We start from the raw sequence: 22,888 nt of genomic DNA, 5'->3' as shown, positions 1-22,888 counted from the left end.
TGTTCCCCTTACTGGGTCAGAGACGGTCCCCGTTCCCCTTACTAGGACAGAGATGGTCCCTGTTCCCCTTACTAGGACAGAGATGGTCCCTGTTCCCCTTACTGGGACAGAGACGGTCCCTGTTCCCCTTACTAGGACAGAGATGGTCCCTGTTCCCCTTACTGGGTCATACATGGTCCCTGTTCCCCTTACTGGGTCAGAGACGGTCCCTGTTCCCCTTACTGGGTCAGAGATGGTCCCTGTTCCCCTTACTAGGACTCCCCCCCCCCGCCCCGACCAGGACTCCGCTCCGAGCGAGCGCCGGGCCGGCCCGTCGGTGACCCTCTCTCTCGTCTCTCCTTCCCAGTGCATCTACCCCCTGGGCTCCCGGGCCCTGGCCAGCCTCCTCTCCCCGGGTTCGGATCCCGCCCGCCGCCCGGAGAGACCCCGCAAGAGGAGGAGGAGGAGCAGCGGGCAGGCCGCGCCGGGCCACCACCATGGCGACCACCATGGCGACCACCATGGCGACCACCACGGCCACCCGGCCCGGTCGCAGGGGGAGGCCCGGGGCCCGGGGGGACCCCCAGAGAGACCCCGCCACCCCCGGGCGCCCCCATCGGGGGACAGCGGGGCCCTGGGCTGGCTGCGCTGCCTCCTGGCCGTCCTGGCGCGCCTGGCCACGCCCCGGAGGGCCTTGGCCCACGCCCCCGCCGCTGTCCCCTCGCCAGGCTGCTGCGGGGCCCAGGTCAGTGGGCGGGGCCAGGGCGGGGGGCAGGGCCACCCCGGGGTCCTCCACTGTCCCCAGCCGCCCCCCGCTGTCCCCAGCCGCCCCCCGCTGTCCCCAGCCGCCCCCCGCTGTCCCCAGCCGCCCCCCGCTGTCCCCAGCCGCCCCCGCTGTCCCCAGCCCCCCGCTGTCCCCAGCCGCCCCCCGCTGTCCCCAGCCACCTCCACTGTCCCCAGCCACCCCCCGCTGTCCCCAGCCGCCCCCTCTGTCCCCAGCCCCCCCCGCTGTCCCCAGCCCCCCCCGCTGTCCCCAGCCGCCCCCCGCTGTCCCCAGCCGCCCCCCTCTGTCCCCAGCCACCTCCACTGTCCCCAGCCGCCTTCACTGTCCCTAGCCACCTCCCACCCCCGCTGTCCCCAGCCCCCCCGCTGTCCCCAGCCCCCCCCGCTGTCCCCAGCCCCCCCCGCTGTCCCCAGCCGCCCCCCACTGTCCCCAGCCGCCCCCCGCTCTCCCCAGCCCCCCGCTGTCCCCAGCCGCCCCCCGCTGTCCCCAGCCGCCCCCCGCTGTCCCCAGCCGCCCCCCGCTGTCCCCAGCCGCTCCCCCCGCTGTCCCCAGCCGCTCCCCGCTGTCCCCAGCCGCCCCCCGCTGTCCCCAGCCGCCCCCCGCTGTCCCCAGCCGCCTTCACTGTCCCCAGCCTCCCCCCTGTCCCCAGCCTCCCCCCGCTGTCCCCAGCCGCCCTCCACCCCCGCTGTCCCCTGCCGCCTCCCGCTGTCCCCAGCTCCCCCCACTGTCCCCAGCCCTCCCCGCTGTCCCCAGCCCCCCGCTGTCCCCAGCCGCCCCCCGCTGTCCCCAGCCCTCCCCGCTGTCCCCAGCCGCCCCCCGCTGTCCCCAGCCGCCCCCGCTGTCCCCAGATGCCTCAGACTGTCTTCATCCGTCCCCCCCACTGTCCCCAGATGGGCTCCTGCTGTCCCCAGCCCCTCCCCGCTGTCCCCAGCTGCCCCCCGCTGTCCCCAGCCGCCTCCCGCTGTCCCCAGCCCCCCCGCTGTCCCCAGCCGCCTCCTCTGTCCCCAGCCCCCCCGCTGTCCCCAGCCCCCCCGCTGTCCCCAGTTCCCCGCTGTCCCCAGCCCCCCCCGCTGTCCCCAGCCGCCCCCCGCTGTCCCCAGCCGCCCCCGCTGTCCCCAGCCGCCTCCCGCTGTCCCCAGCCACCTCCTCTGTCCCCAGCCCCTCCCCCGCTGTCCCCAGCCCCCTCCGCTGTCCCCAGCCGCCCCCCGCTGTCCCCAGCCCCCCGCTGTCCCCAGCCACCCCCGCTGTCCCCAGCCGCCCCCGCTGTCCCCAGCCTCCCCCCGCTGTCCCCAGCCGCCCCCCGCTGTCCCCAGCCGCCCCCCGCTGTCCCCAGCCGCCTCCCGCTGTCCCCAGCCGCCTCCGCTGTCCCCAGCCCCCCCGCTGTCCCCAGCCGACCCCGCTGTCCCCAGCCCCCCGCTGTCCCCAGCCTCCCCCCGCTGTCCCCAGCCGCCCCCCGCTGTTCCCAGATGGGCTCCCGCTGTCCCCAGCCCCCCACTGTCCCCAGCCCCCTCCTGCCGCCCCCCGCTGTCCCCAGCCTCCCCCCGCTGTCCCCAGCCGCCCCCGCTGTTCCCAGATGGGCCCCCGCTGTCCCCAGCCCCCCCACTGTCCCCAGCCCCCTCCTGCCGCCCCCGCTGTCCCCAGCCTCCCCCGCTGTCCCCAGCCGCCCCCGCTGTTCCCAGATGGGCTCCCGCTGTCCCCAGCCCCCCCACTGTCCCCAGCCCCCTCCTGCCGCCCCCCGCTGTCCCCAGATGGGCTCCCGCTGTCCCCAGCTGCCCCCCGCTGTCCCCAGCCCCCTCCCGCTGTCCCCAGCCCCCTCCCGCTGTCCCCAGCCCCCTCCCGCTGTCCCCAGCCCCCTCCCGCTGTCCCCAGCTACCCCCCCGCTGTCCCCAGCCCCCTCCCGCTGTCCCCAGCTACCCCCCCGCTGTCCCCAGCCCCCTCCCGCTGTCCCCAGCCCCCCCCCGCTGTCCCCAGCCCCCAGTGAAGGGGAAGGGGCCGGGTCGTGTTGGGGCCCAGCAGGGAGAGCTCTGTCAGGGCAGATCTGAGGCCGGTGAGGAAGCGCGAGGACCTGGCCTCGGTGTCCAGAACCCCACAGCGGCAGGAGACGGGTGGACGGACGGGTGGACGGATAGAAGGATGATGGTGATGATGATGATGATGGTGATGATGATGGTGATGAGGATGGTGATGATGATGATGGTGATGATGGATGATGATGATGGATGGTGATGATGATGATGATGATGATGATGATGGATGATGATGGTGATGGTGATGATGATGATGATGGTGATGATGGTGATGATGGTGATGGTGATGATGATGATGGTGATGATGATGATGATGATGATGATGATGGTGATGATGATGATGATGATGATGGTGATGATGGTGATGATGATGGTGATGATGATGATGATGATGATGATGGATGATGATGATGGATGATGATGATGATGATGGTGATGATGGTGATGGTGATGATGATGGATGATGATGATGATGATGGTGATGATGATGGATGATGATGATGGATGGATGATGATGATGATGGTGATGATGGATGATGATGATGATGATGATGGATGGATGATGATGATGATGGTGATGATGGATGATGATGATGATGATGATGGATGATGATGATGATGGTGATGATGATGATGATGATGATGATGATGGATGATGATGGTGATGGATGATGATGATGATGGTGATGATGATGATGGATGATGATGGATGATGATGATGATGATGATGGATGATGATGGATGATGATTATGATGATGGATGATGATGATGGTGGATGATGATGATGATGGATGATGATGGATGATGATGATGATGGATGGATGATGATGATGGATGATGATGGTGATGATGATGATGATGATGATGATGATGGATGATGATGATGATGATGATGATGGATGATGATGGATGATGATGATGATGATGGATGGATGATGATGATGATGATGGATGATGGTGATGGTGATGGTGATGGTGATGGAAGCGCGAGGACCTGGCCTCGGCAGGAGACAGATGGGCGGATGGACGGATAGAAGGATGGATGGATTGTCAGATAGAAGGATGGATGATGATGATGATGGATGATGATGATGATGATGATGATGATGATGGATGATGATGATGATGATGGATGATGATGATGATGGATGATGATGATTATGATGATGATGATGGTGATGGTGGATGATGATGGATGATGATGATGATGATGGATGATGATGATGGTGATGATGATGATGATGGATGATGATGGATGATGATGGATGATGATGATGGATGATGATGGATGGTCAGATAGAAGGATGGATGATGATGATGATGATGATGATGATGGATGATGATGTTGATGGAGGATGATGATGGATGATGATGTTGATGGAGGATGATGGATGATGATGATGGATGATGATGGATGATGACGATGATGGAGGATGATGGATGATGATGATGATGGATGATGATGGTGATGGATGATGATGATGGATGATGATGATGGATGATGATGATGGGTGATGATGATGGATGATGATGATGGATGGTCAGAAGGATGGATAGATGGATGGATGGATTGAAGGATGGATGATGATGGTGATGATGGTGGATGATGATGAATAATGATGATGGATGATGATGGTGATGGATGATGATGATGGATGGATGATGATGGATGATGATGATGGATGATGATGATGAATGATGATGATGGATGATGATGATGGATGATGATGATGATGGATGGATGATGATGGTGATGATGGTGGATGATGATGATGATGATGGATGGATGGGTTGATGATGATGATGATGGATGGATGATGATGATGATGATGATGGATGGGTTGGTGATGGATGATGATGGATGATGATGATGGATGGGTGGAAGGATGGATGGATAGATCGGTGGATGGACGGACGGACGGACGCATGAACAAAGCAATAGCGAAGCTCACGGCACGGTGCTCCCACGGTGTCTGCGAAGCTCAGTCCTGGTCTGGCAGATCCAGGGTCCTCCGGGACCCTTGTAACACTGGCCACAGCCCGGTGCGTCCCGGGGGTCGCTGGGCGCGGGCCCGTCCCCTGGGTTTGACGTCACACGGGGACAGCGCCCTGGGCCGCTGAGCCTTTCCGGTTCCGTTTCCTCCCCAGGCGAAGCCGGTGGCGACCCGGGGCCGGAAGTTGGCGCGGGGGTGGACGCCTGCCTGCGCGAAGCGGGGAGGAGATCTTCGCCAAGCTGCGGCCGGAGCCGGGGGCCACCTCAGGTGGGGGGGACCGACCCTGGAGGGGGGAGGGTGGGGTGGGGGGTGGGGGAGGGGCGGGGCAGGGAGGGAGCCTGGCACCCGCTGTGGCACCGCCGTGGTCCATGATGGATGATGAGGAGGAGGATGATGGTGGATGATGGGATGATGATGATGGATGGATGATGATGATGATGATGATGATGGATGATGGTGATGATGGATGATGATGATGATGGATGATGATGGATGATGATGATGGTGATGGATGATGATGATGATGATGATGATGATGGATGATGATAGAAGATGATGATGGATGATGATGATGATGGATGATGATGATGATGGATGATGATGATGATGGATGATGATGATGGTGGATGATGATGATGGATGATGATAGAAGATGATGATGGATGATGATGATTATGATGATGGATGATGATGATGATGGATGATGGATGATGATGGATGATGATGGTGGATGATGATGGTGGATGAGGATGGTGGATGATGATGGATAATGGTGATGATGATGGATGATGATGATGGATGATTATGATGATGATGGATGGATGATGATGATGATGATGGATGATGATGATGATGGATGATGATGATGATGATGATGGATGATGGATGATGATGGATGATGATGATGGATGATGGATGATGATGATGATGGATGATGATGATGATGATGGATGATGGATGATGATGATGATGGTGATGATGGATGATGATGGATGATGATGATGGATGATGATGATGATGATGATGGATGATGGATGATGATGATGATGGATGATGGATGATGATGGATGATGATGATGATGATGATGATGATGATGATGGATGATGGATGATGATGGATGATGATGATGGATGATGATGGATGATGATGATGGATGATGATGGATGATGATGATGATGATGATGATGATGGATGATGGATGGATGAATGATAGAAGATGGATGGATGGTGGATGATGATGGATGATGATGGATGATGATGGATGATGATGATGATGATGATGATGATGGATGATGATGGATGATGATGATGATGGATGGATGGTGGATGATGGATGGATGAATGATGATGGATGGATGATGATGGATGGATGAATGATAGAAGATGGATGATGATGGATGATGATGATGGATGATGATGGATGATGATGATGATGGATGATGATGATGATGGATGATGATGATGGATGATGGGTGGATGATGATGGATGATGATGGATGATGATGATGATGGATGATGGGTGGATGATGATGATGATGATGGATGATGATGATGGATGATGCTGGATGGAAGGGTGGATGGACGGATGGATGCAGTATGGAAGGGTGGATGGATGGATGCACGGTACGGTGAGCTGCGGTCCAGCCTCGGCTGTGTCAGGAGGAGCCACGTTCGGATCCACGGTCCCGCCTCACACGGTTGCTAGGCAACCGGAGGGCGGCTAGAGCAGCCCAGGGAATGTGGTCCAGGGAGGAGGAGGTGGGCACGCCGGACCAGGCCGCCATAGGCACGGGCCGCCCTGTGCTGGCCGGGACTCGAACCCAGGACCTCAAGAAGAGCACACGCCAGCGCTCTTCCCTTCCCTCCAGCCCCACCCAGGGGTGGGGGGGGAAACTGAGTCAAGCCCGTGGTCCTCCCCTCCCCCCCAGGCGAGATGGACAGCCCCGCGTTGGCCCTGGCTGCGCTCCTGCGGCTGGCCCCCGACGCCGAGAGCCTCTTCACCTTCTCCTTCTCCTGGCACTTCCGGTGTGCCCGCTGCGGGCACCAGGAGCGCAGCAGGTCGGTCCCTCCCCCTCCCTCCCCCTCCCCTCCCCCTCCCCCCCTCAGCCTCAGCCCTGGGACTCCCATGCCCCGGGGGGGGGCCTGGCCTCGAACTCGCGGGCATCCCCCTGCCTCCGCGCCCCCACCCTCCACCACCCCCGGCGCTGGGATCCCAGAGCGTGGGGGCCAGGACACTCTCTGGCCATCTCGGTCCCCGCGTTCCCACCACCTTAGACCGGGATAGCCCGGGAGAGCCCAGGATAGCCCAAGATAGCCCAGGATAGCCCGGGATAGCTCAGGAGAGCCCAAGATAGCCCAGGATAGCCCGGGATAGCCTGGGAGAGCCCAGGATAGCCCAAGATAGCCCAGGATAGCCCAGGAGAGCCCAAGATAGCCCGGGATAGCCCAGGATAGCCCAAGATAGCCCGGGATAGCTCAGGAGAGCCCAGGATAGCCCAAGATACCCCAGGATAGCTCAGGATAGCCCAAGATACCCCAGGATAGCTCAGGAGAGCCCAGGATAGCCCGGGATAGCCCAGGATAGCCCGGGATAGCCCAAGATAGCCCAGGATAGCTCAGGAGAGCCCAGGATAGCCCAGGATAGCCCGGGAGAGCCCAGGATAGCTCAGGATAGCCCAGGATAGCCCAAGATAGCCCAGGATAGCCCAAGATAGCCCAGGATAGCCCAGGAGAGCCCAGGCAGAACTCGCTGCGGAGCCCAGGTTGGTCCAGAGCGCGTTTTCTGCCCCGGGATCCAGAAACGGTGGCGGAGGAAGCCGGTGTCACCATTGCCAGGGCCCCGACCCCCCCCCATATGTATATATGTTTATTTATCATCTACATAGAATATGTAGTTATTTCCTATGTTTATCACATGATTGGCTACGTGTATTGTAGATTACACGTATTTATTGTGTCACCTATATGATCTCTTCATTGTTCTTCCATAATAAATATGTTCCTGTATAAACCTATTTATTAATTAATTATATTCAATAAGTATTTGTTGACTATAGACACAAACATATAATACACGCATATAAACAACATATCAATACGTTTATACATATTTATCAACACATTTATTATACATTTCTATACTGATGTAATGAATATATGTATTTATGGCGCATCATTTACGTAATAAACGCGTAAACGTTTTTATTTATTAATTGAACATATTAAATGATGTATTTATTAAAGATACAAACATATATAAAGATATGAACAAAATACATAAATATATTTATAACACATTTACATAACATATATGTACTTACATGTATTATATATATTTATTGTTTATAAATATATGTATATAAATGTATATAAATATGTTTTCTCTGGCTAAGATGGGGCCCGGCCCGGTAGGTTGGGTCAGGCAGCGTGGGCCCCTCCCCAGCCTCCACACGTTGGGCCCCCGCCGGGTCGCGGGTTCGATCCCAGCCCCAGCCCGGCCCCCCCGGCCCCCTCCCCAGCCTCCACACGTTGGGCCCCCGCCGGGTCGCGGGTTCGATCCCAGCCCCAGCCCGGCCCCCCCCCCGGCCCCCTCCCCAGCCTCCACACGTTGTGCCCCTGCCGGGTCGCGGGTTCGAACCCGGCCCCAGCACGGTTCCCCCCCCGCCACCCCCCCCCGTCCCGTCTCCGCAGGTGTCGCCAGAGCCTGGTCACCTTCCCCACGGTCTCCCCGGACTGGCACCCGCTCAACGCCGCCCACCTGAGGCCCTGTGACCGCTGCGGCAGCCAGGGCCAGCCCCGGAGGATGGTGCTGGAGAGGTGAGCCGCGCCCGGGGGCGCCCGCGGGTGCACGGGGCCGCCCTGGCCTCCCGCGCAGGGGTGACTGGCTGGCGGGGTGGGTGGGGGTCCGGGTTGGGGTCGGGATCGGGGTCAAGGGCCAGACCAGCCAGCATGGATGGATGGATGGAGGGATAGAGGGATGATAGAGGGATGATAGAGAGATGATAGATAGATGATAGATAGATGATAGATAGATGATAGATAGATGATAGATAGATGATAGATAGATGATAGATAGATGATAGATAGATGATAGATAGATGATAGATGAGAGATACATCGATGATAGATAGATGATAGATAGATGATAGATAGATGATAGATAGATGATAGATAGATGATAGATAGATGATAGATAGATGATAGATAGATGATAGATAGATGATAGATAGATGATAGATGATAGATAGATGATAGATAGATGATAGATGATAGATAGATGATAGATAGATGATAGATAGATGATAGATAGATGATAGATAGATGACAGATAGATGATAGATGATAGATAGATGATAGATAGATGATAGATGATAGATAGATGATAGATAGATGATAGATGATAGATAGATGATAGATAGATGATAGATGATAGATAGATGATAGATGATAGATAGATGATAGATAGATGATAGATAGATGATAGATGATAGATGATAGATAGATGATAGATGATAGATAGATGATAGATGATAGATAGATGATAGATAGATGATAGATAGATGATAGATAGATGATAGATAGATGATAGATGATAGACAGATGATAGACAGATGATAGATGATAGATAGATAGATGATAGATAGATGATAGATGATAGATGATAGATAGATGATAGATAGATGATAGATAGATGATAGATAGATGATAGATGATAGATAGATGATAGATAGATGATAGATAGATGATAGATGATAGATGATAGATAGATGATAGATGATAGATAGATGATAGATAGATGATAGATAGATGATAGATGATAGATAGATGATAGATAGATGATAGATAGATGATAGATGATAGATGATAGATAGATGATAGATAGATGATAGATGGTAGATAGATGATAGATAGATGATAGATGATAGATAGATGATAGATAGATGATAGATGATAGATAGATGATAGATAGATGATAGATAGATGATAGATAGATGATAGATGATAGATAGATGATAGATAGATGATAGATAGATGATAGATGGTAGATAGATGATAGATAGATGATAGATAGATGATAGATAGATGATAGATAGATGATAGATGATAGATAGATGATAGATGATAGATAGATGATAGATAGATGATAGATAGATGATAGATAGATGATAGATGATAGATAGATGATAGATGATAGATAGATGATAGATAGATGATAGATGATAGATAGATGATAGATAGATAGATGATAGATAGATGATAGATAGATGATAGATAGATGATAGATAGATTAGATGATAGATAGATAGATGATAGATAGATGATAGATAGATGATAGGTAGATGATAGGTAGATGATAGATGATAGGTAGATGATAGATGATAGATAGATGATAGATAGATGATAGATGATAGATAGATGATACATAGATGATAGATAGATAGATGATAGATAATAGATGATAGATGATAGATAGATGATAGATAGATGATAGATGATAGATAGATAGATGATAGATAGATGATAGATGATAGATAGATGATAGATAGATGATAGATAGATGATAGATGGTAGATGATAGATAGATGATAGATAGATGATAGATGATAGATAGATGATAGATGATAGATAGATGATAGATAGATGATAGATGATAGATGATAGATAGATGATAGATAGATGATAGATGATAGATAGATGATAGATAGATGATAGATGATAGATAGATGATAGATAGATGATAGGTAGATGATAGGTAGATGATAGATAGATGATAGATGATAGATAGATGATAGGTAGATGATAGGTAGATGATAGATAGATGATAGATAGATGATAGATGATAGGTAGATGATAGGTAGATGATAGATGATAGGTAGATGATAGATGATAGGTAGGTGATAGATAGGTGATAGATACGTAGATAAGTCAGAGACAGAGAGATGAGAGATGGAGACAGCTAGGTGATAGACCGACACCGCCCCCTCACGAGACCCTAAAGCAACCAGCTCACCCCGGGGCGGGGACTCACCCATAGAGCACCCTGAGCCCTCCCAGCCGCCGTCGGGAGACCCCGGGGCCTCGCCTCCCGCCCAGGCCACTCCCACCGGGCAAAGGCGCAGGAGGGTTGGGCCCGCCCCACGCTGCTGACGTGGCCCTGACCGCCAAGAGTCAGCCGAGGGCCTGGGTGACAGCAGGGACCCGCAGGGGGCCCAGGAGGCCCCGTGCCCCTGCTCGGTCACGCGTGGCCCCGGGCCTGGTTCCTCTTCAATGGCGTCTCTCTGGCTCTTGAGCCTCCTTGGTCTGGTGGTTGGAGTCTCCTGAGGATGCTCTTCCGGGCCAGAGCTCGTGGTCATCTGTTGTGGTCCTCTGGGTGGCATCATGGCGTCTCCTGAGGATGCTCTTCCGGGCCAGAGCTCGTGGTCATCTGTTGTGGTCCTCTGGGTGGCATCATGGCGTCTCCTGAGGATGCTCTTCCGGGCCAGAGCTCGTGGTCATCTGTTGTGGTCCTCTGGGTGGCATCATGGCGTCTCCTGAGGATGCTCTTCTGGGCCACAGCTCATGGTCATCTCTTGTGGTCCTCTGTGGTGGTCATCTAGGTGGTCATCATGGCGTCTCTGTGGCTCTAGAGCATCCTGGGTCTGGAGGATGGCGTCTCCTGAGGATGCTCTTCCTGGCCAGAGCTCGTGGCCCTGTGGTGGTCCTCTGTGGTGGTCATCATGGTGTCTCCTGAGGATGCTCTTCCTGGCCAGAGCTCGTGGCCCCGTGGTGGTCCTCTGGGTGGTCATCATGGCGTCTCCTGAGGATGCTCTTGGCCAGAGCTCGTGGTTATCTGTGGTGGTCCTCTGTTGTGGTCATCATGGCATCTCCTGAGGATGCTCTTCTGGGCCAGAGCTCGTGATTATGTTGTGGTCCTCTGTGGTGGTCATCATGGCGGTCATCATGGTGTCTCTCTGGCTCTTAAGCCTCAGGGGCCTGGAGGATGGCATCTCCTGAGGATGCTCTTCCTGGCTAGAGCTCGTGGCCCTGTTGTGGTCATCTGTTGTGGTCATCATGGAGGTCATCATGGTGTCTCTCTGGCTCTTGAGCCTCAGGGGCCTGGAGGATGGCATCTCCTGAGGATGCTCTTCCTGGCCAGAGCTCGTGGCTCTGTGGTGGTCCTCTGTTGTGGTCATCATGGCGTCTCCTGAGGATGCTCTTCCTGGCCAGAGCTCGTGGCTCTGTTGTGGTCCTCTGTGGTGGTCATCATGGCGTCTCTCTGGCTCTAAACTCCTGGGTCTAGAACATGTTTCTCCTGAGGATGCTCATGGTTCCATTGTGGTCATGTGTGGTGGTCATCATGGCGTCTCTGTGGCTCTCGAGCATCCTGGGTCTAGAGGATGGTGTCTCTGAGGACGCTTTTCCGGGCCAGAGCTCGTGGCCCCATTGTGGTCCTCTTGGTGGCATCATGGCGTCTCCTGAGGATGCTCTTCCTGACCAGAGCTTGTGGTCATCTGTTGTGGTCCTCTGTGGTGGTCATCATGGCGTCTCCTGAGGATGCTCTTCCAGGCCAGAGCTCGTGGCCCCATTGTGGTCCTCTTGGTGGCATCATGGCGTCTCCTGAGGATGCTCTTCCTGACCAGAGCTTGTGGTCATCTGTTGTGGTCCTCTGTGGTGGTCATCATGGCGTCTCCTGAGGATGCTCTTCCTGGCCAGAGCTCGTGGCCCCATTGTGGTCCTCTTGGTGGCATCATGGCGTCTCCTGAGGATGCTCTTCCTGGCCAGAGCTCGTGGTCATCTGTTGTGGTCCTCTGTGGTGGTCATCATGGTGTCTCCTGAGGATGCTCTTCCTGGCCAGAGCTCGTGGTCATCTGTTGTGGTCCTCTGTGGTGGTCATCATGGCGTCTCTCTGGCTCTAGAGCCTCCTGGGTCTGGTTCTCCTGAGGATGCTCTTCCTGGCCAGAGCTCGTGGCCCTGTTGTGGTCCTCTGCTGTGGTCATCATGGTTTCTCCTGAGGATGCTCTTCCTGGCCAGAGCTCGTGGCCCCGTAGTGGTCCTCTGTGGTGGTCATCATGGCGTCTCTCTGGCTCTTGAGCCTCCTGGGCCTGGAGGATGGCTCTCCTGAGGATGTTCTTCCAGGCCAGAGCTCGTGGCCCCGTGGTGGTCCTCTGGGTGGTCATCATGGCGTCTCCTGAGGATGCTCTTCCTGGCCAGAGCTTGTGGCCCCGTGGTGGTCATCTGTTGTGGTCATCTGTTGTGGTCATCATGGCGTCTCTTGAGGATGCTCTTCCTGGCTAGAGCTCGTGGCCCTGTTGTGGTCATCTGTTGTGGTCATCATGGAGGTCATCATGGCGTCTCTCTGGCTCTTGAGCCTCATGGGCCTGGAGGATGGCATCTCCTGAGGATGCTCTTCCTGGCCAGAGCTCGTGGCTCCATTGTGGTCCTCCTGGTGGCATCATGGCGTCTCCTGAGGATGCTCTTGGCCAGAGCTCGTGGCCCCGTGGTGGTCCTCCTGGTGGCATCATGGTGTCTCCTGAGGATGCTCTTGGCCAGAGCTCGTGGCCCCGTGGTGGTCCTCCTGGTGGCATCATGGTGTCTCCTGAGGATGCTCTTGGCCAGAGCTCGCGGCCCCGTGGTGGTCCTCTGGCCAGCGACCCGCCTGTCATTCGTGTGGGTCCTTCCTGTCGCTTTCAACCGTCCGCGGGCCCTCGGCCAGGGCCACTTCCGGCCCCCCAGCTCCCCCCCGGCCCCTGCCCCCTCACGTGGAGACCCCCAAGGGAGGACCACGCCAGAACCCGCACCCAGGACGAGCAAGGCCGGTCCTGGCTGGTTCTGGCTGGTCCTGGCCTGGTCCTGGCTGGTGCTGGCTGGTTCTGGCTGGTCTTGGCCTGATGCTGGCTGGTCCTGGCCTGTGTGTAGCCTGGTGCTGGCTGGTTCTGGCCTGCTTCTGGCCCGGTTCTGGCCTGGTTCTGGCCTGGTCCTGGCTGGTTTCAGCTGGTCCTGTCCTGGTCCCGGCTGGCTAAGGCCTGGTCCTGGCTGGTCCTGGCATCCTGGGTTCTGGCTCTGGCTGGTCCTGGCTGGTGCTGGCTGGTTCAGGCCTGGTCCTGGCTGGTCCTGGCATCCTGGGTCTGGCTCTGGCTGGTCCTGGCTGGTTCCGGCTGGTCCTGGCTGGCTAAGGCCTGGTCCTGGCTGGTCCTGGCTGGTTCTGGCTGGTGCTGGCTGGTTCAGGCCTGGTCCTGGCTGGTCCTGGCATCCTGGGTTCTGGCTCTGGCTGGTCCTGGCTGGTCCTGGGTGGTGCTGGCTGATCCTGGCTGGTCCTGGCTGGTCCTGGCTGGCTCAGGCCTGGTCCTGGCTGGTCCTGGCTGGTGTTGGCTGGTGTTGGCTGGTTCAGGCCTGGTCCTGGCTTGTCTTGGCCTGGTCCTGGCTGGTCCTGGCTGGTTCCGGCTGGTTCCGGCTGGTTCCGGCTGGTCCTGGCTGGTCCTGGCATCCTGGGTCTGGCTCTGGCTGGTGCTGGCTGGTGCTGGCTGGTGCTGGCTGGTGCTGGCTGGTTCTGGCTTGTCTTGGCCTGGTCCTGGCTGGTCCTGGCTGGTCCTGGCTGGTGCTGGCTGGTGCTGGCTGGTCCTGGCTGGTGCTGGCTGGTGCTGGCTGGTCCTGGCTGGTTCTGGCTGGTTCTGGCCTGGTCCTGGCTGGCTCAGGCCTGGTCCTGGCCTGGTTCCGGCTGGTTCTGGCTGGCTCTGGCTGGTCCTGGCTGGTTCCGGCTGCTCCTGGATGGTTCTGGCCTGGTCCTGGCTGGTTTAGGCCTGGTCCTGGCTGGTCCTGGCTGGTTCCGGCTGGTCCTGGCTGGTCCTGGCTGGTCCTGGCTGGTCCTGGCTGGTCCTGACTGGTCCTGGCTGGTCCTGGCTGGTTCCGGCTGGTCCTGGCTGGTCCTGGCTGGCCCTGGCTGGTCCTGGCTGGTTCCGGCATCCTGGGTTCTGGCCCTGGCTGGTCCTGGCTGGCTCTGGCTGGTTCTGGCCTGGTCCTGGCTGGTCCTGGCTGGTCCTGGCTGGTCCTGGCTGGTCCTGACTGGTCCTGGCATCCTGGTCACCGTGTCCCCGTGTCCCCCCGTGTCCCCGCAGGCCGTCGCCCCTGCTGGCGCTGCACTTCCCGGAGGGGCTGCCCAGCCCGGACCTGCCCCGCTACGGCTTCCGGCTGCCGAGCGGCCGCTACCGCGTCACCGCCCTGGTGCAGCGCCGGGACCCCGGCCGCCTGGTCAGCTGGACGGCGGCGCCCGACGGTGAGTGGCCCCGGCCCCGCCCCTCCCTCCCCGGCCCCGCCCTTCCTCCAGGCCCCGCCTCCTTCCTCCCCGGCCACGCCTCCTTCCTCCCCGGCCCCGCCTCCTTCCTCCCCGGCCCCGCCCCTCCCTCCCCGGCCCCGCCCCTTCCTCCCCGGCCCCGCCCCTCCCTCCCCGGCCCCGCCCCTCCCTCCCCGGCCCCGCCCCTCCCTCCCCGGCCCCGCCCCTCCCTCCCCGGCCACGCCCCTTCCTCCCCGGCCACGCCCTCCCTCCCCGGCCCCGCCTCCTTCCTCTCCGGCCCCGCCTCCTTCCTCCCCGGCCACGCCCTCACTCCCCGGCCCCGCCCCTCCCTCCCCGGCCACGCCTCCTTCCTTCCCGGCCCCGCCTCCTTCCTCCCCGGCCCCGCCTCCTTTCTCCCCGGCCCCGCCTCCTTCCTCCCCGGCCCCGCCTCCTTCCTCCCCGGCCCCGCCCCTCCCTCCCCGGCCCCGCCTCCTTCCTCCCCGGCCCCGCCCTTCCTCCCCGGCCCCGCCCCCTCCCTTCCCGGCCCCGCCCTCTCTTCCCCGGCCCCACCCCCTCTTTCCTCGGCCCCCGCCCCTCCCTCCCCGGCCACGCCCCTCCCTCCCCGGCCCCGCCCCTCCCTGCCCGGCCCCGCCTCCTTCCTTCCCGGGCCCCATCCCCTCCCTCCCCGGCCCCGCCCTTCCTACCCGGCCCCGCCCCTTCCTCCCCGGCCCCGCCTCCTTCCTCCCCGGCCCCGCCTCCTTCCTCCCCGGCCCCGCCCCTTCCTCCCCGGCCCCGCCTCCTTCCTCCCCGGCCCCGCCTCCTTCCTTCCCGGCCCCGCCCCTTCCTCCCCGGCCCCGCCCCTTCCTCTCCAGCCCCGCCCCTCTTTCCCCGGCCCCGCCTCCTTCCTCCCCGGCCCCGCCTCCTTCCTTCCCGGCCCCATCCCCTCCCTCCCCGGCCCCATCCCCTCCCTCTCCGGCCCCGCCCCTCCCTCCCCAGCCCCGCCCCTCTTTCCCCGGCCCCGCCCCTTCCTCCCTAGCCCCGCCCCTCTTTCCCCGGCCACGCCCCTTCCTCCTCGGCCCCGCCCCCTCTTCCCCGGCCACGCCCCTTCCCCTCCTACAGAGACACACACACACAGACACACACAGGAGGGCAGGGGGGCAGGAGGACAGGGGGGCAGGGGGGCAGGAGGCAGGGGGGCAGGAGGGCAGGAGGACAGGGGGGCAGGGGGGCAGGAGGCAGGGGGGCAGGAGGGCAGGAGGACAGGGGGGCAGGGGGCCAGGAGGACAGGGGGGCAGGGGGCCAGGAGGACAGGGGGACAGGGGGACAGGAGGACAGGGGGACAGGGGGGCAGGAGGACAGGGGGACAGGGGGACAGGAGGGCAGGAGGACAGGAGGGCAGGAGGGCAGGGGGACAGGGGGGCAGGAGGACAGGAGGGCAGGAGGGCAGGGGGGCAGGAGGACAGGAGGACAGGAGGGCAGGAGGACAGGAGGGCAGGAGGGCAGGAGGACAGGAGGACAGGAGGACAGGGGGGCAGGGGGGCAGGAGGACAGGAGGACAGGAGGGGCAGGAGGGCAGGAGGACAGGAGGACAGGAGGGCAGGGGGGCAGGAGGACAGGAGGGCAGGAGGGCAGGGGGGCAGGAGGACAGGAGGACAGGAGGGCAGGGGGGCAGGGGGGCAGGAGGACAGGGGGGCAGGAGGACAGGGGGGCAGGGGGGCAGGGGGACAGGGGGGCAGGGGGACAGGGGGAAGGGGGGGCAGGGGGGCAGGGGGGCAGGAGGGGAAGGAGGACAGGGGGCAGGGGGCAGGGGGCAGGGGCAGGGGGCAGGGGCAGGGGGGCAGGGGCAGGGGGCAGGGGCAGGGGGGCAGGGGGACAGGGGGGCAGGGGGACAGGGGGGCAGGGGGGCAGGAGGGGAAGGAGGACAGGGGGGCAGGATGGGAAGGAGGACAGGGGGGCAGGGGGCAGGGGGCAGGGGGCAGAGGGGCAGGGGGGCAGGGGCAGGAGGCAGGGGGCAGGGGCAGGGGGCAGGGGCAGGGGGGCAGGGGGCAGGGGGGCAGGGGGCAGGGGCAGGGGCAGGGGGCAGGGGGGCAGGGGGCAGGGGCAGGGGCAGGGGCAGGGGGCAGGGGGCAGGGGGCAGGGGGCAGGGGCAGGGGCAGGGGGCAGGGGGCAGGGGCAGGGGCAGGGGCAGGGGCAGGGGCAGGGGGCGTGCGGGAGGGTCTAACCTGCGGCCTCCCGCCCGTCCGCAGGCTCCTGGCTGGAGAGCGGCGGCCTGGGCTGCGGCCGTGCCCGGAAGCGCCCCGCGTGCCCGGCGCCGCCCGCCCAGATGCGGCTCGTGCTCTGGGAGAGGCAGCCGGGGGCCACCACCCCGGGGACCGTCACCCCAGAGACCGTCACCCCGGGGACCGCCACCCCGGGGACCGCCATCCCAGAGACCGTCACCCCGGGGACCGTCATCCCAGAGACCGTCACCCCGGGGACCGTCACCCCAGAGACCGTCACCCCGGGGACCGTCACCCCAGAGACCGTCACCCCGGGGACCGTCACCCCGGGGACCGCCATCCCGGGGGCCGCCACCCCGGGGACCGTCACCCCAGAGACCGTCACCCCAGAGACCGTCACCCCGGGGACCGTCATCCCAGAGACCGTCACCCCGGAGACCGCCACCCCGGGGACCGTCACCCCAGAGACCGTCACCCCAGAGACCGTCACCCCAGAGACCGTCACCCCGGGGACCGCCACCCCAGAGACCGCCACCCCAGAGACCGTCACCCCAGAGACCGCCACCCCAGAGACCGTCACCCCAGAGACCGTCATCCCGGGGACCGTCATCCCGGGGACCGCCACCCCAGAGACCGCCACCCCAGAGACCGTCACCCCAGAGACCGCCACCCCAGAGACCGTCACCCCAGAGACCGTCACCCCAGAGACCGTCACCCCGGGGACCGCCACCCCAGAGACCGTCACCCCGGGGACCGTCACCCCGGGGACCGTCATCCCGGGGGACGCCATCTCGGAGACCATCACCATCACCCCGGGGGACAGGCCAGCCGCGGGGGACAGGACAGTTGCTGGTGACACCACTCCAGAGACCATCATCCCAGGGGACAGGCCAGCCGCGGGGGACACCATCCTGGGCATCATCACCCCGGGGGACAGGTCAGCTGCGAGGGCCACCATCCCGGGGGCCACCATCCCGGGGGCCACCAGCCTGGGGGCCACCAGCCCAGGGACCATCACCATCACCCCGGGGGACAGGCCAGCCGCGGGGGCCACCAGCCCAGGGGACAGGCCAGCCGCGGGGGCCACCAGCCCAGGGGACAGGCCAGCCGCGGGGGCCACCAGCCCAGGGGACAGGCCAGCCGCGGGGGACAGGCCAGCCGCGGGGGACAGGCCAGCCGCGGGGGACAGGCCAGCCGCGGGGGCCACCAGCCCGGGGGACAGGCCAGCCGCGGGGGCCACCAGCCCAGGGGACAGGACAGTTGCTGGTGACACCACCCCAGGGACGCCCTCCCGGGGACCATCACCATCACCCCGGGGGACAGGCCAGCCGCGGGGGCCACCACCCCGGGGACCATCATCCCGGGGACCATCATCCCGGGGGCCACCACCCCGGGGACCATCATCCCGGGGACCATCATCCCGGGGGCCACCACCCCGGGGACCATCACCCCGGGAACCGTCATTCTTGGGGACAGGCCAGCCGCGGGGGACACCACCCCAGGGGCCACCACCCCAGGGACCGTCATCATTGGGGACAGGCCAGCCGCGGGGCCCTTGGTCCCTGTCCCCGCACATCTGGACGCCGTCCCTGTCCCCGCACATCTGGACAGCGCCCCCCGGGGCCCTCGGTCCCTGTCCCCGCACATCTGGACAGCGTCATCTTGGGGCCTTCGGTCCCTGTCCCCACACATCTGGACAGCGCTCCCCCGGGGCCCTCGGTCCCTGTCCCCGCACATCTGGACAGCGTCATCCCGGGGCCCTCAGTCCCTGTCCCTGCACATCTGGACAGCGTCATCCCGGGGCCCTCAGTCCCTGTCCCCGCACATCTGGACAGCGTCATCCCGGGGCCCTCGGTCCCTGTCCCTGCACATCTGGACAGCGTCATCCCGGGGCCCTCGGTCCCTCCCCCGCACATCTGGAAGCCGTCCTTGTCCCTGCACATCTGGACAGCGTCATCCCGGGGCCCTGGGTCCCTCCCCCCGCACATCTGGAAGCCGTCCCTGTCCCCGCACATCTGGACGGCGTCATCCCGGGGCCCTCAGTCCCTCACCCCGCACATCTGGACGGCGTCATCCCGGGGCCCTGGGTCCCTCACCCCGCACATCTGGACACCGTCCCTGTCCCCGCACATCTGGACACCGTCCCTGTCCCCGCACATCTGGACAGCGTCCCCCGGGGCCCTCGGTCCCTGACCCCGCACATCTGGACACCGTCCCTGTCCCCGCACATCTGGACAGCGTCCCCCGGGGCCCTCGGTCCCCGACCCCGCACATCTGGATGCCATCATCCCGCCCCCTCCGCCCCCGGGACGGTCCAGGGGCCCAGCGCCGCGCAGAGCGGCCTCCGCCACCGCCCGCCGGGCCAGCCTGGGCGCCTGCTGGAGGGGCAGCCTGGGCGCCTGGAGGACCATCCTGCTGCCCTGCCGAAGAGCCAGCCTGGGCTCCTGGAGGACCAGCCTGGGCGCCTGCTGGAGGGGCAGCCTGGGCTCCTGGAGGACCATCCTGCTGCCCTGCCGAAGAGCCAGCCTGGGCTCCTGGAGGACCAGCCTGGGCGCCTGCTGGAGGGCCAGCCTGGGCGCCTGGAGGACCATCCTGCTGCCCTGCCGAAGAGCCAGCCTGGGCTCCTGGAGGACCAGCCTGGGCGCCTGCTGGAGGGGCAGCCTGGGCTCCTGGAGGACCATCCTGCTGCCCTGCCGAAGAGCCAGCCTGGGCTCCTGGAGGACCAGCCTGGGCGCCTGCTGGAGGGCCAGCCTGGGCGCCTGGAGGACCATCCTGCTGCCCTGCCGAAGAGCCAGCCTGGGCGCCTGCTGGAGGGCCAGCCTAGGCGCCTGGAGGACCATCCTGCTGCCCTGCCGAAGAGCCAGCCTGGGCGCCTGGAGGACCAGCCTGCTGCCCTGCCAAAGAGCCAGCCTGGGCTCCTGGAGGACCAGCCTGGGCGCCTGGAGGACCATCCTGATCTGATGGAGGGCCAGCCTGGGCGCCTGGAGGACCATCCTGCTGCCCTGCCGAAGAGCCAGCCTGGGCGCCTGGAGGACCATCCTGATCTGATGGAGGGCCAGCCTGGGCGCCTGGAGGACCATCCTGATCTGATGGAGGGCCAGCCTGGGCGCCTGGAGGGCCATCCTGATCTGATGGAGGGCCAGCCTGGGCGCCTGGAGGGCCATCCTGATCTGATGGAGGGCCAGCCTGGGCGCCTGGAGGACCATCCTGATCTGAGGGAGGGCCAGCCTGGGACCCTGGAGGACCATCCTGATCTGATGGAGGGCCAGCCTGATCTGATGGAGGACCAGCCTCATGGCCTGCTGGAGGACCATCCTGATCTGGGGGAGGACCAGCCTCATGGCCTGCTGGAGGACCAGCCTGGGTGCTTGCTGGAGGACCAGCCTGCTGATCTGCTGGACCAGTTTACTGACGGGTGGGAGGACCATCCTCCTGGCCCGCTGGACCAGCCTGGGGGCCTGCTGGAGCACCATCTTGGCGCCCTGTTGGAGCACCATCCTGCTGGCCCGCTGGAGCACCGTGCCCCCTGCTGGAGGACCATCTTGGCGACCTGTTGGAGGACAAAGCTGCTGACCTGCTGGAGGACCATCCCCCCTGCTGGAGGACCATCCCGCTGCCCTGCTGGAGGACCATCTTGGCGACCTGTTGGAGGACCATCCCGCGCTGCTGGAGGAGCACCGTCTCCCCCTGCTGGAGGAGCACCGTCCCCCCTGCTGGAGGAGCACCGTCCCCCCTGCTGGAGGAGCACCGTCCCCCCTGCTGGAGGAGCACCGTCCCCCCTGCTGGAGGAGCACCGTCCCCCCTGCTGAAGCACCGACCCGCACTCTCCCCGCAGGCCTCCCCGGCCGCCTCCTCCCCGGCCGCCGGTTCGAGCCCCGCGTCCCTGCTGCCGGCCCCGGCCCCGGGACAGGCGGGCGGCCCCGAGCGGCCCCCGGTGGTGGCGGCGGCGGCTGGGGAGAGGGGGAGGAGGAGGAGGGGAGGAGGGCGAGGCCCGCGCCGGCCGAGGAGCCCGCCTTCCGGGGCCGCAGCTGGCTGCCGGGGCTGCTGGGCCGCCGCGGCGCCGCCCTCCTGCCGCCCCGCGCGCTCGAACCCGCGCCCGGCGCCAAGGGGGCCCGCGGCCTCGCGGGCTTCCGGGTGCGGGGGCGGGGCCGGGGCTGGGGGCGTGGCCGCCGGGGCGGGGCGGGGCGGGCGTCCGCCGTGTCCTATGGCCGCCCAGCGCGCTCCGGGAGAGGGCGTGGCCGGAGGAGGGGCGTGGCCTGGACTGGGGGGCGGGGCGGGCAGCTCGCAACTCCTGTCGCCGCCCAGCGCGCTGCTGGAGGGGGCGGGGCCGCGGGAGGGGGCGGGGCCGCGGGAGGGGGCGGGGCCGCGCAGGAGGACCAGGTCCGCCGGCTCCGCCTCCGCCTGCTGAGGACGCTGCGCGCCAAGAGGAGGCGCCTGGCCGCGCTGGGGGGCGGCCCCGGGGCCCGCGGGCGGCGCCGGACGCACGGACATCACTGACGTCACCCGACACACGGACATCACAGCCCCGGCGGACATCACGGAGGGCTTCCTGGAGGAGGCGGCGCCCCTCATGGACATCACGGCCCCCACGAGCATCACGGAGGGCTTCCTGGAGGAGGCGGCGCCCCTCATGGACATCACGGCCCCCACGAGCATCACGGAGGGCTTCCTGGAGGAGGCGGCGCCCCTCATGGACATCACGGCCCCCACGAGCATCACGGAGGGCTTCCCGGAGGAGGTGGCGCAAATCACGGACTTCACGGACATCACGGCCCCCGCGGGCATCACGGAGGGCTTCCCGGAGGCGGCGGACCCCGCGGTGGGCGCGCTGCTGCGGGAGCTGCGCAGGCAGGCGGAGCTGGCGGGGGCCGGGGAGGACGGGGAGGACGCGCTGGCCGAGCTGCTGGCGCCCGCGGCCCCGCCCCCACAGCCCTACTGGGAGCTGCGGGACTGCACGCCCGCGCCCTCGCCGCAGCCCCTCCCCCTCGACCCCGAGCCCCGCCCCCTCGGCGACCCCCTCAGTGTCCCCCTCCCCTCGGCCTCTCCCTGGGCGACAGCCTGTTCCTGACCTGACCCCGGAGTAAAGCCCAGACCCCACCGTCGCCTCCACAGCCTCCTCCGTGTGTGTGTGCGCGTGGGGGGAGGGGGAGAACTATCATCTATCTATCATCTATCTATCATCTATCTATCATCTATCTATCATCTATCATCTATCTATCATCTATCATCTATCTATCATCTATCATCTATCTATCACCTATCTATCATCTATCTATCATCTATCTATCATCTATCTATCATCTATCATCTATCTGTCATCTATCATCTATCTATCTATCATCTATCTATCATCTATCTATCATCTATCATCTATCTGTCATCTATCTATCATCTATCTATCATCTATCATCTATCTATCATCTATCTATCATCTATCTATCATCTATCTATCATCTATCTATCATCTATCTATCATCTATCATCTATCTATCATCTATCTATCATCTATCTATCATCTATCTATCATCTATCATCTATCATCTATCTATCATCTATCTATCATCTATCATCTATCTATCATCTATCTATCATCTATCTATCATCTATCTATCTATCATCTATCTATCATCTATCTAT

At 62.1% G+C, this 22,888-nt stretch overlaps 1 protein-coding gene across 3 annotated transcripts; it reads left to right on the top strand.

The window, feature by feature from the left end:
• Positions 1 to 347: 347 nt before the first annotated feature.
• LOC132650529 (collagen alpha-5(IV) chain-like) lies at positions 348 to 21,360 on the top strand. Of its 3 annotated transcripts, none has more exons than XM_060375858.1 (8): positions 348 to 724; positions 4,940 to 5,052; positions 6,715 to 6,844; positions 8,477 to 8,602; positions 14,878 to 15,035; positions 17,279 to 18,646; positions 18,707 to 20,190; positions 20,233 to 21,360. In XM_060375858.1, exons 1-8 carry the CDS (start codon positions 477 to 479, stop codon positions 21,058 to 21,060), a joined length of 4,455 nt encoding a protein of 1,484 aa, XP_060231841.1. In that variant the 5' UTR covers positions 348 to 476; the 3' UTR covers positions 21,061 to 21,360. The 3 variants fall into 3 exon arrangements, with proteins under 3 accessions (XP_060231841.1, XP_060231842.1, XP_060231840.1); XM_060375859.1 differs by having other exon boundaries at positions 18,707 to 19,867; positions 19,979 to 21,359; XM_060375857.1 differs by having other exon boundaries at positions 18,707 to 21,360.
• Positions 21,361 to 22,888: the final 1,528 nt, after the last annotated feature.

This window comes from Meriones unguiculatus, assembly GCF_030254825.1.
Source record: "Meriones unguiculatus strain TT.TT164.6M chromosome 13 unlocalized genomic scaffold, Bangor_MerUng_6.1 Chr13_unordered_Contig_2907, whole genome shotgun sequence".
Lineage (NCBI taxonomy): Eukaryota > Metazoa > Chordata > Mammalia > Rodentia > Muridae > Meriones > Meriones unguiculatus.
Note: the sequence above shows the minus strand (reverse complement) of the source record. Positions and strands in the feature narration are given on the sequence as shown.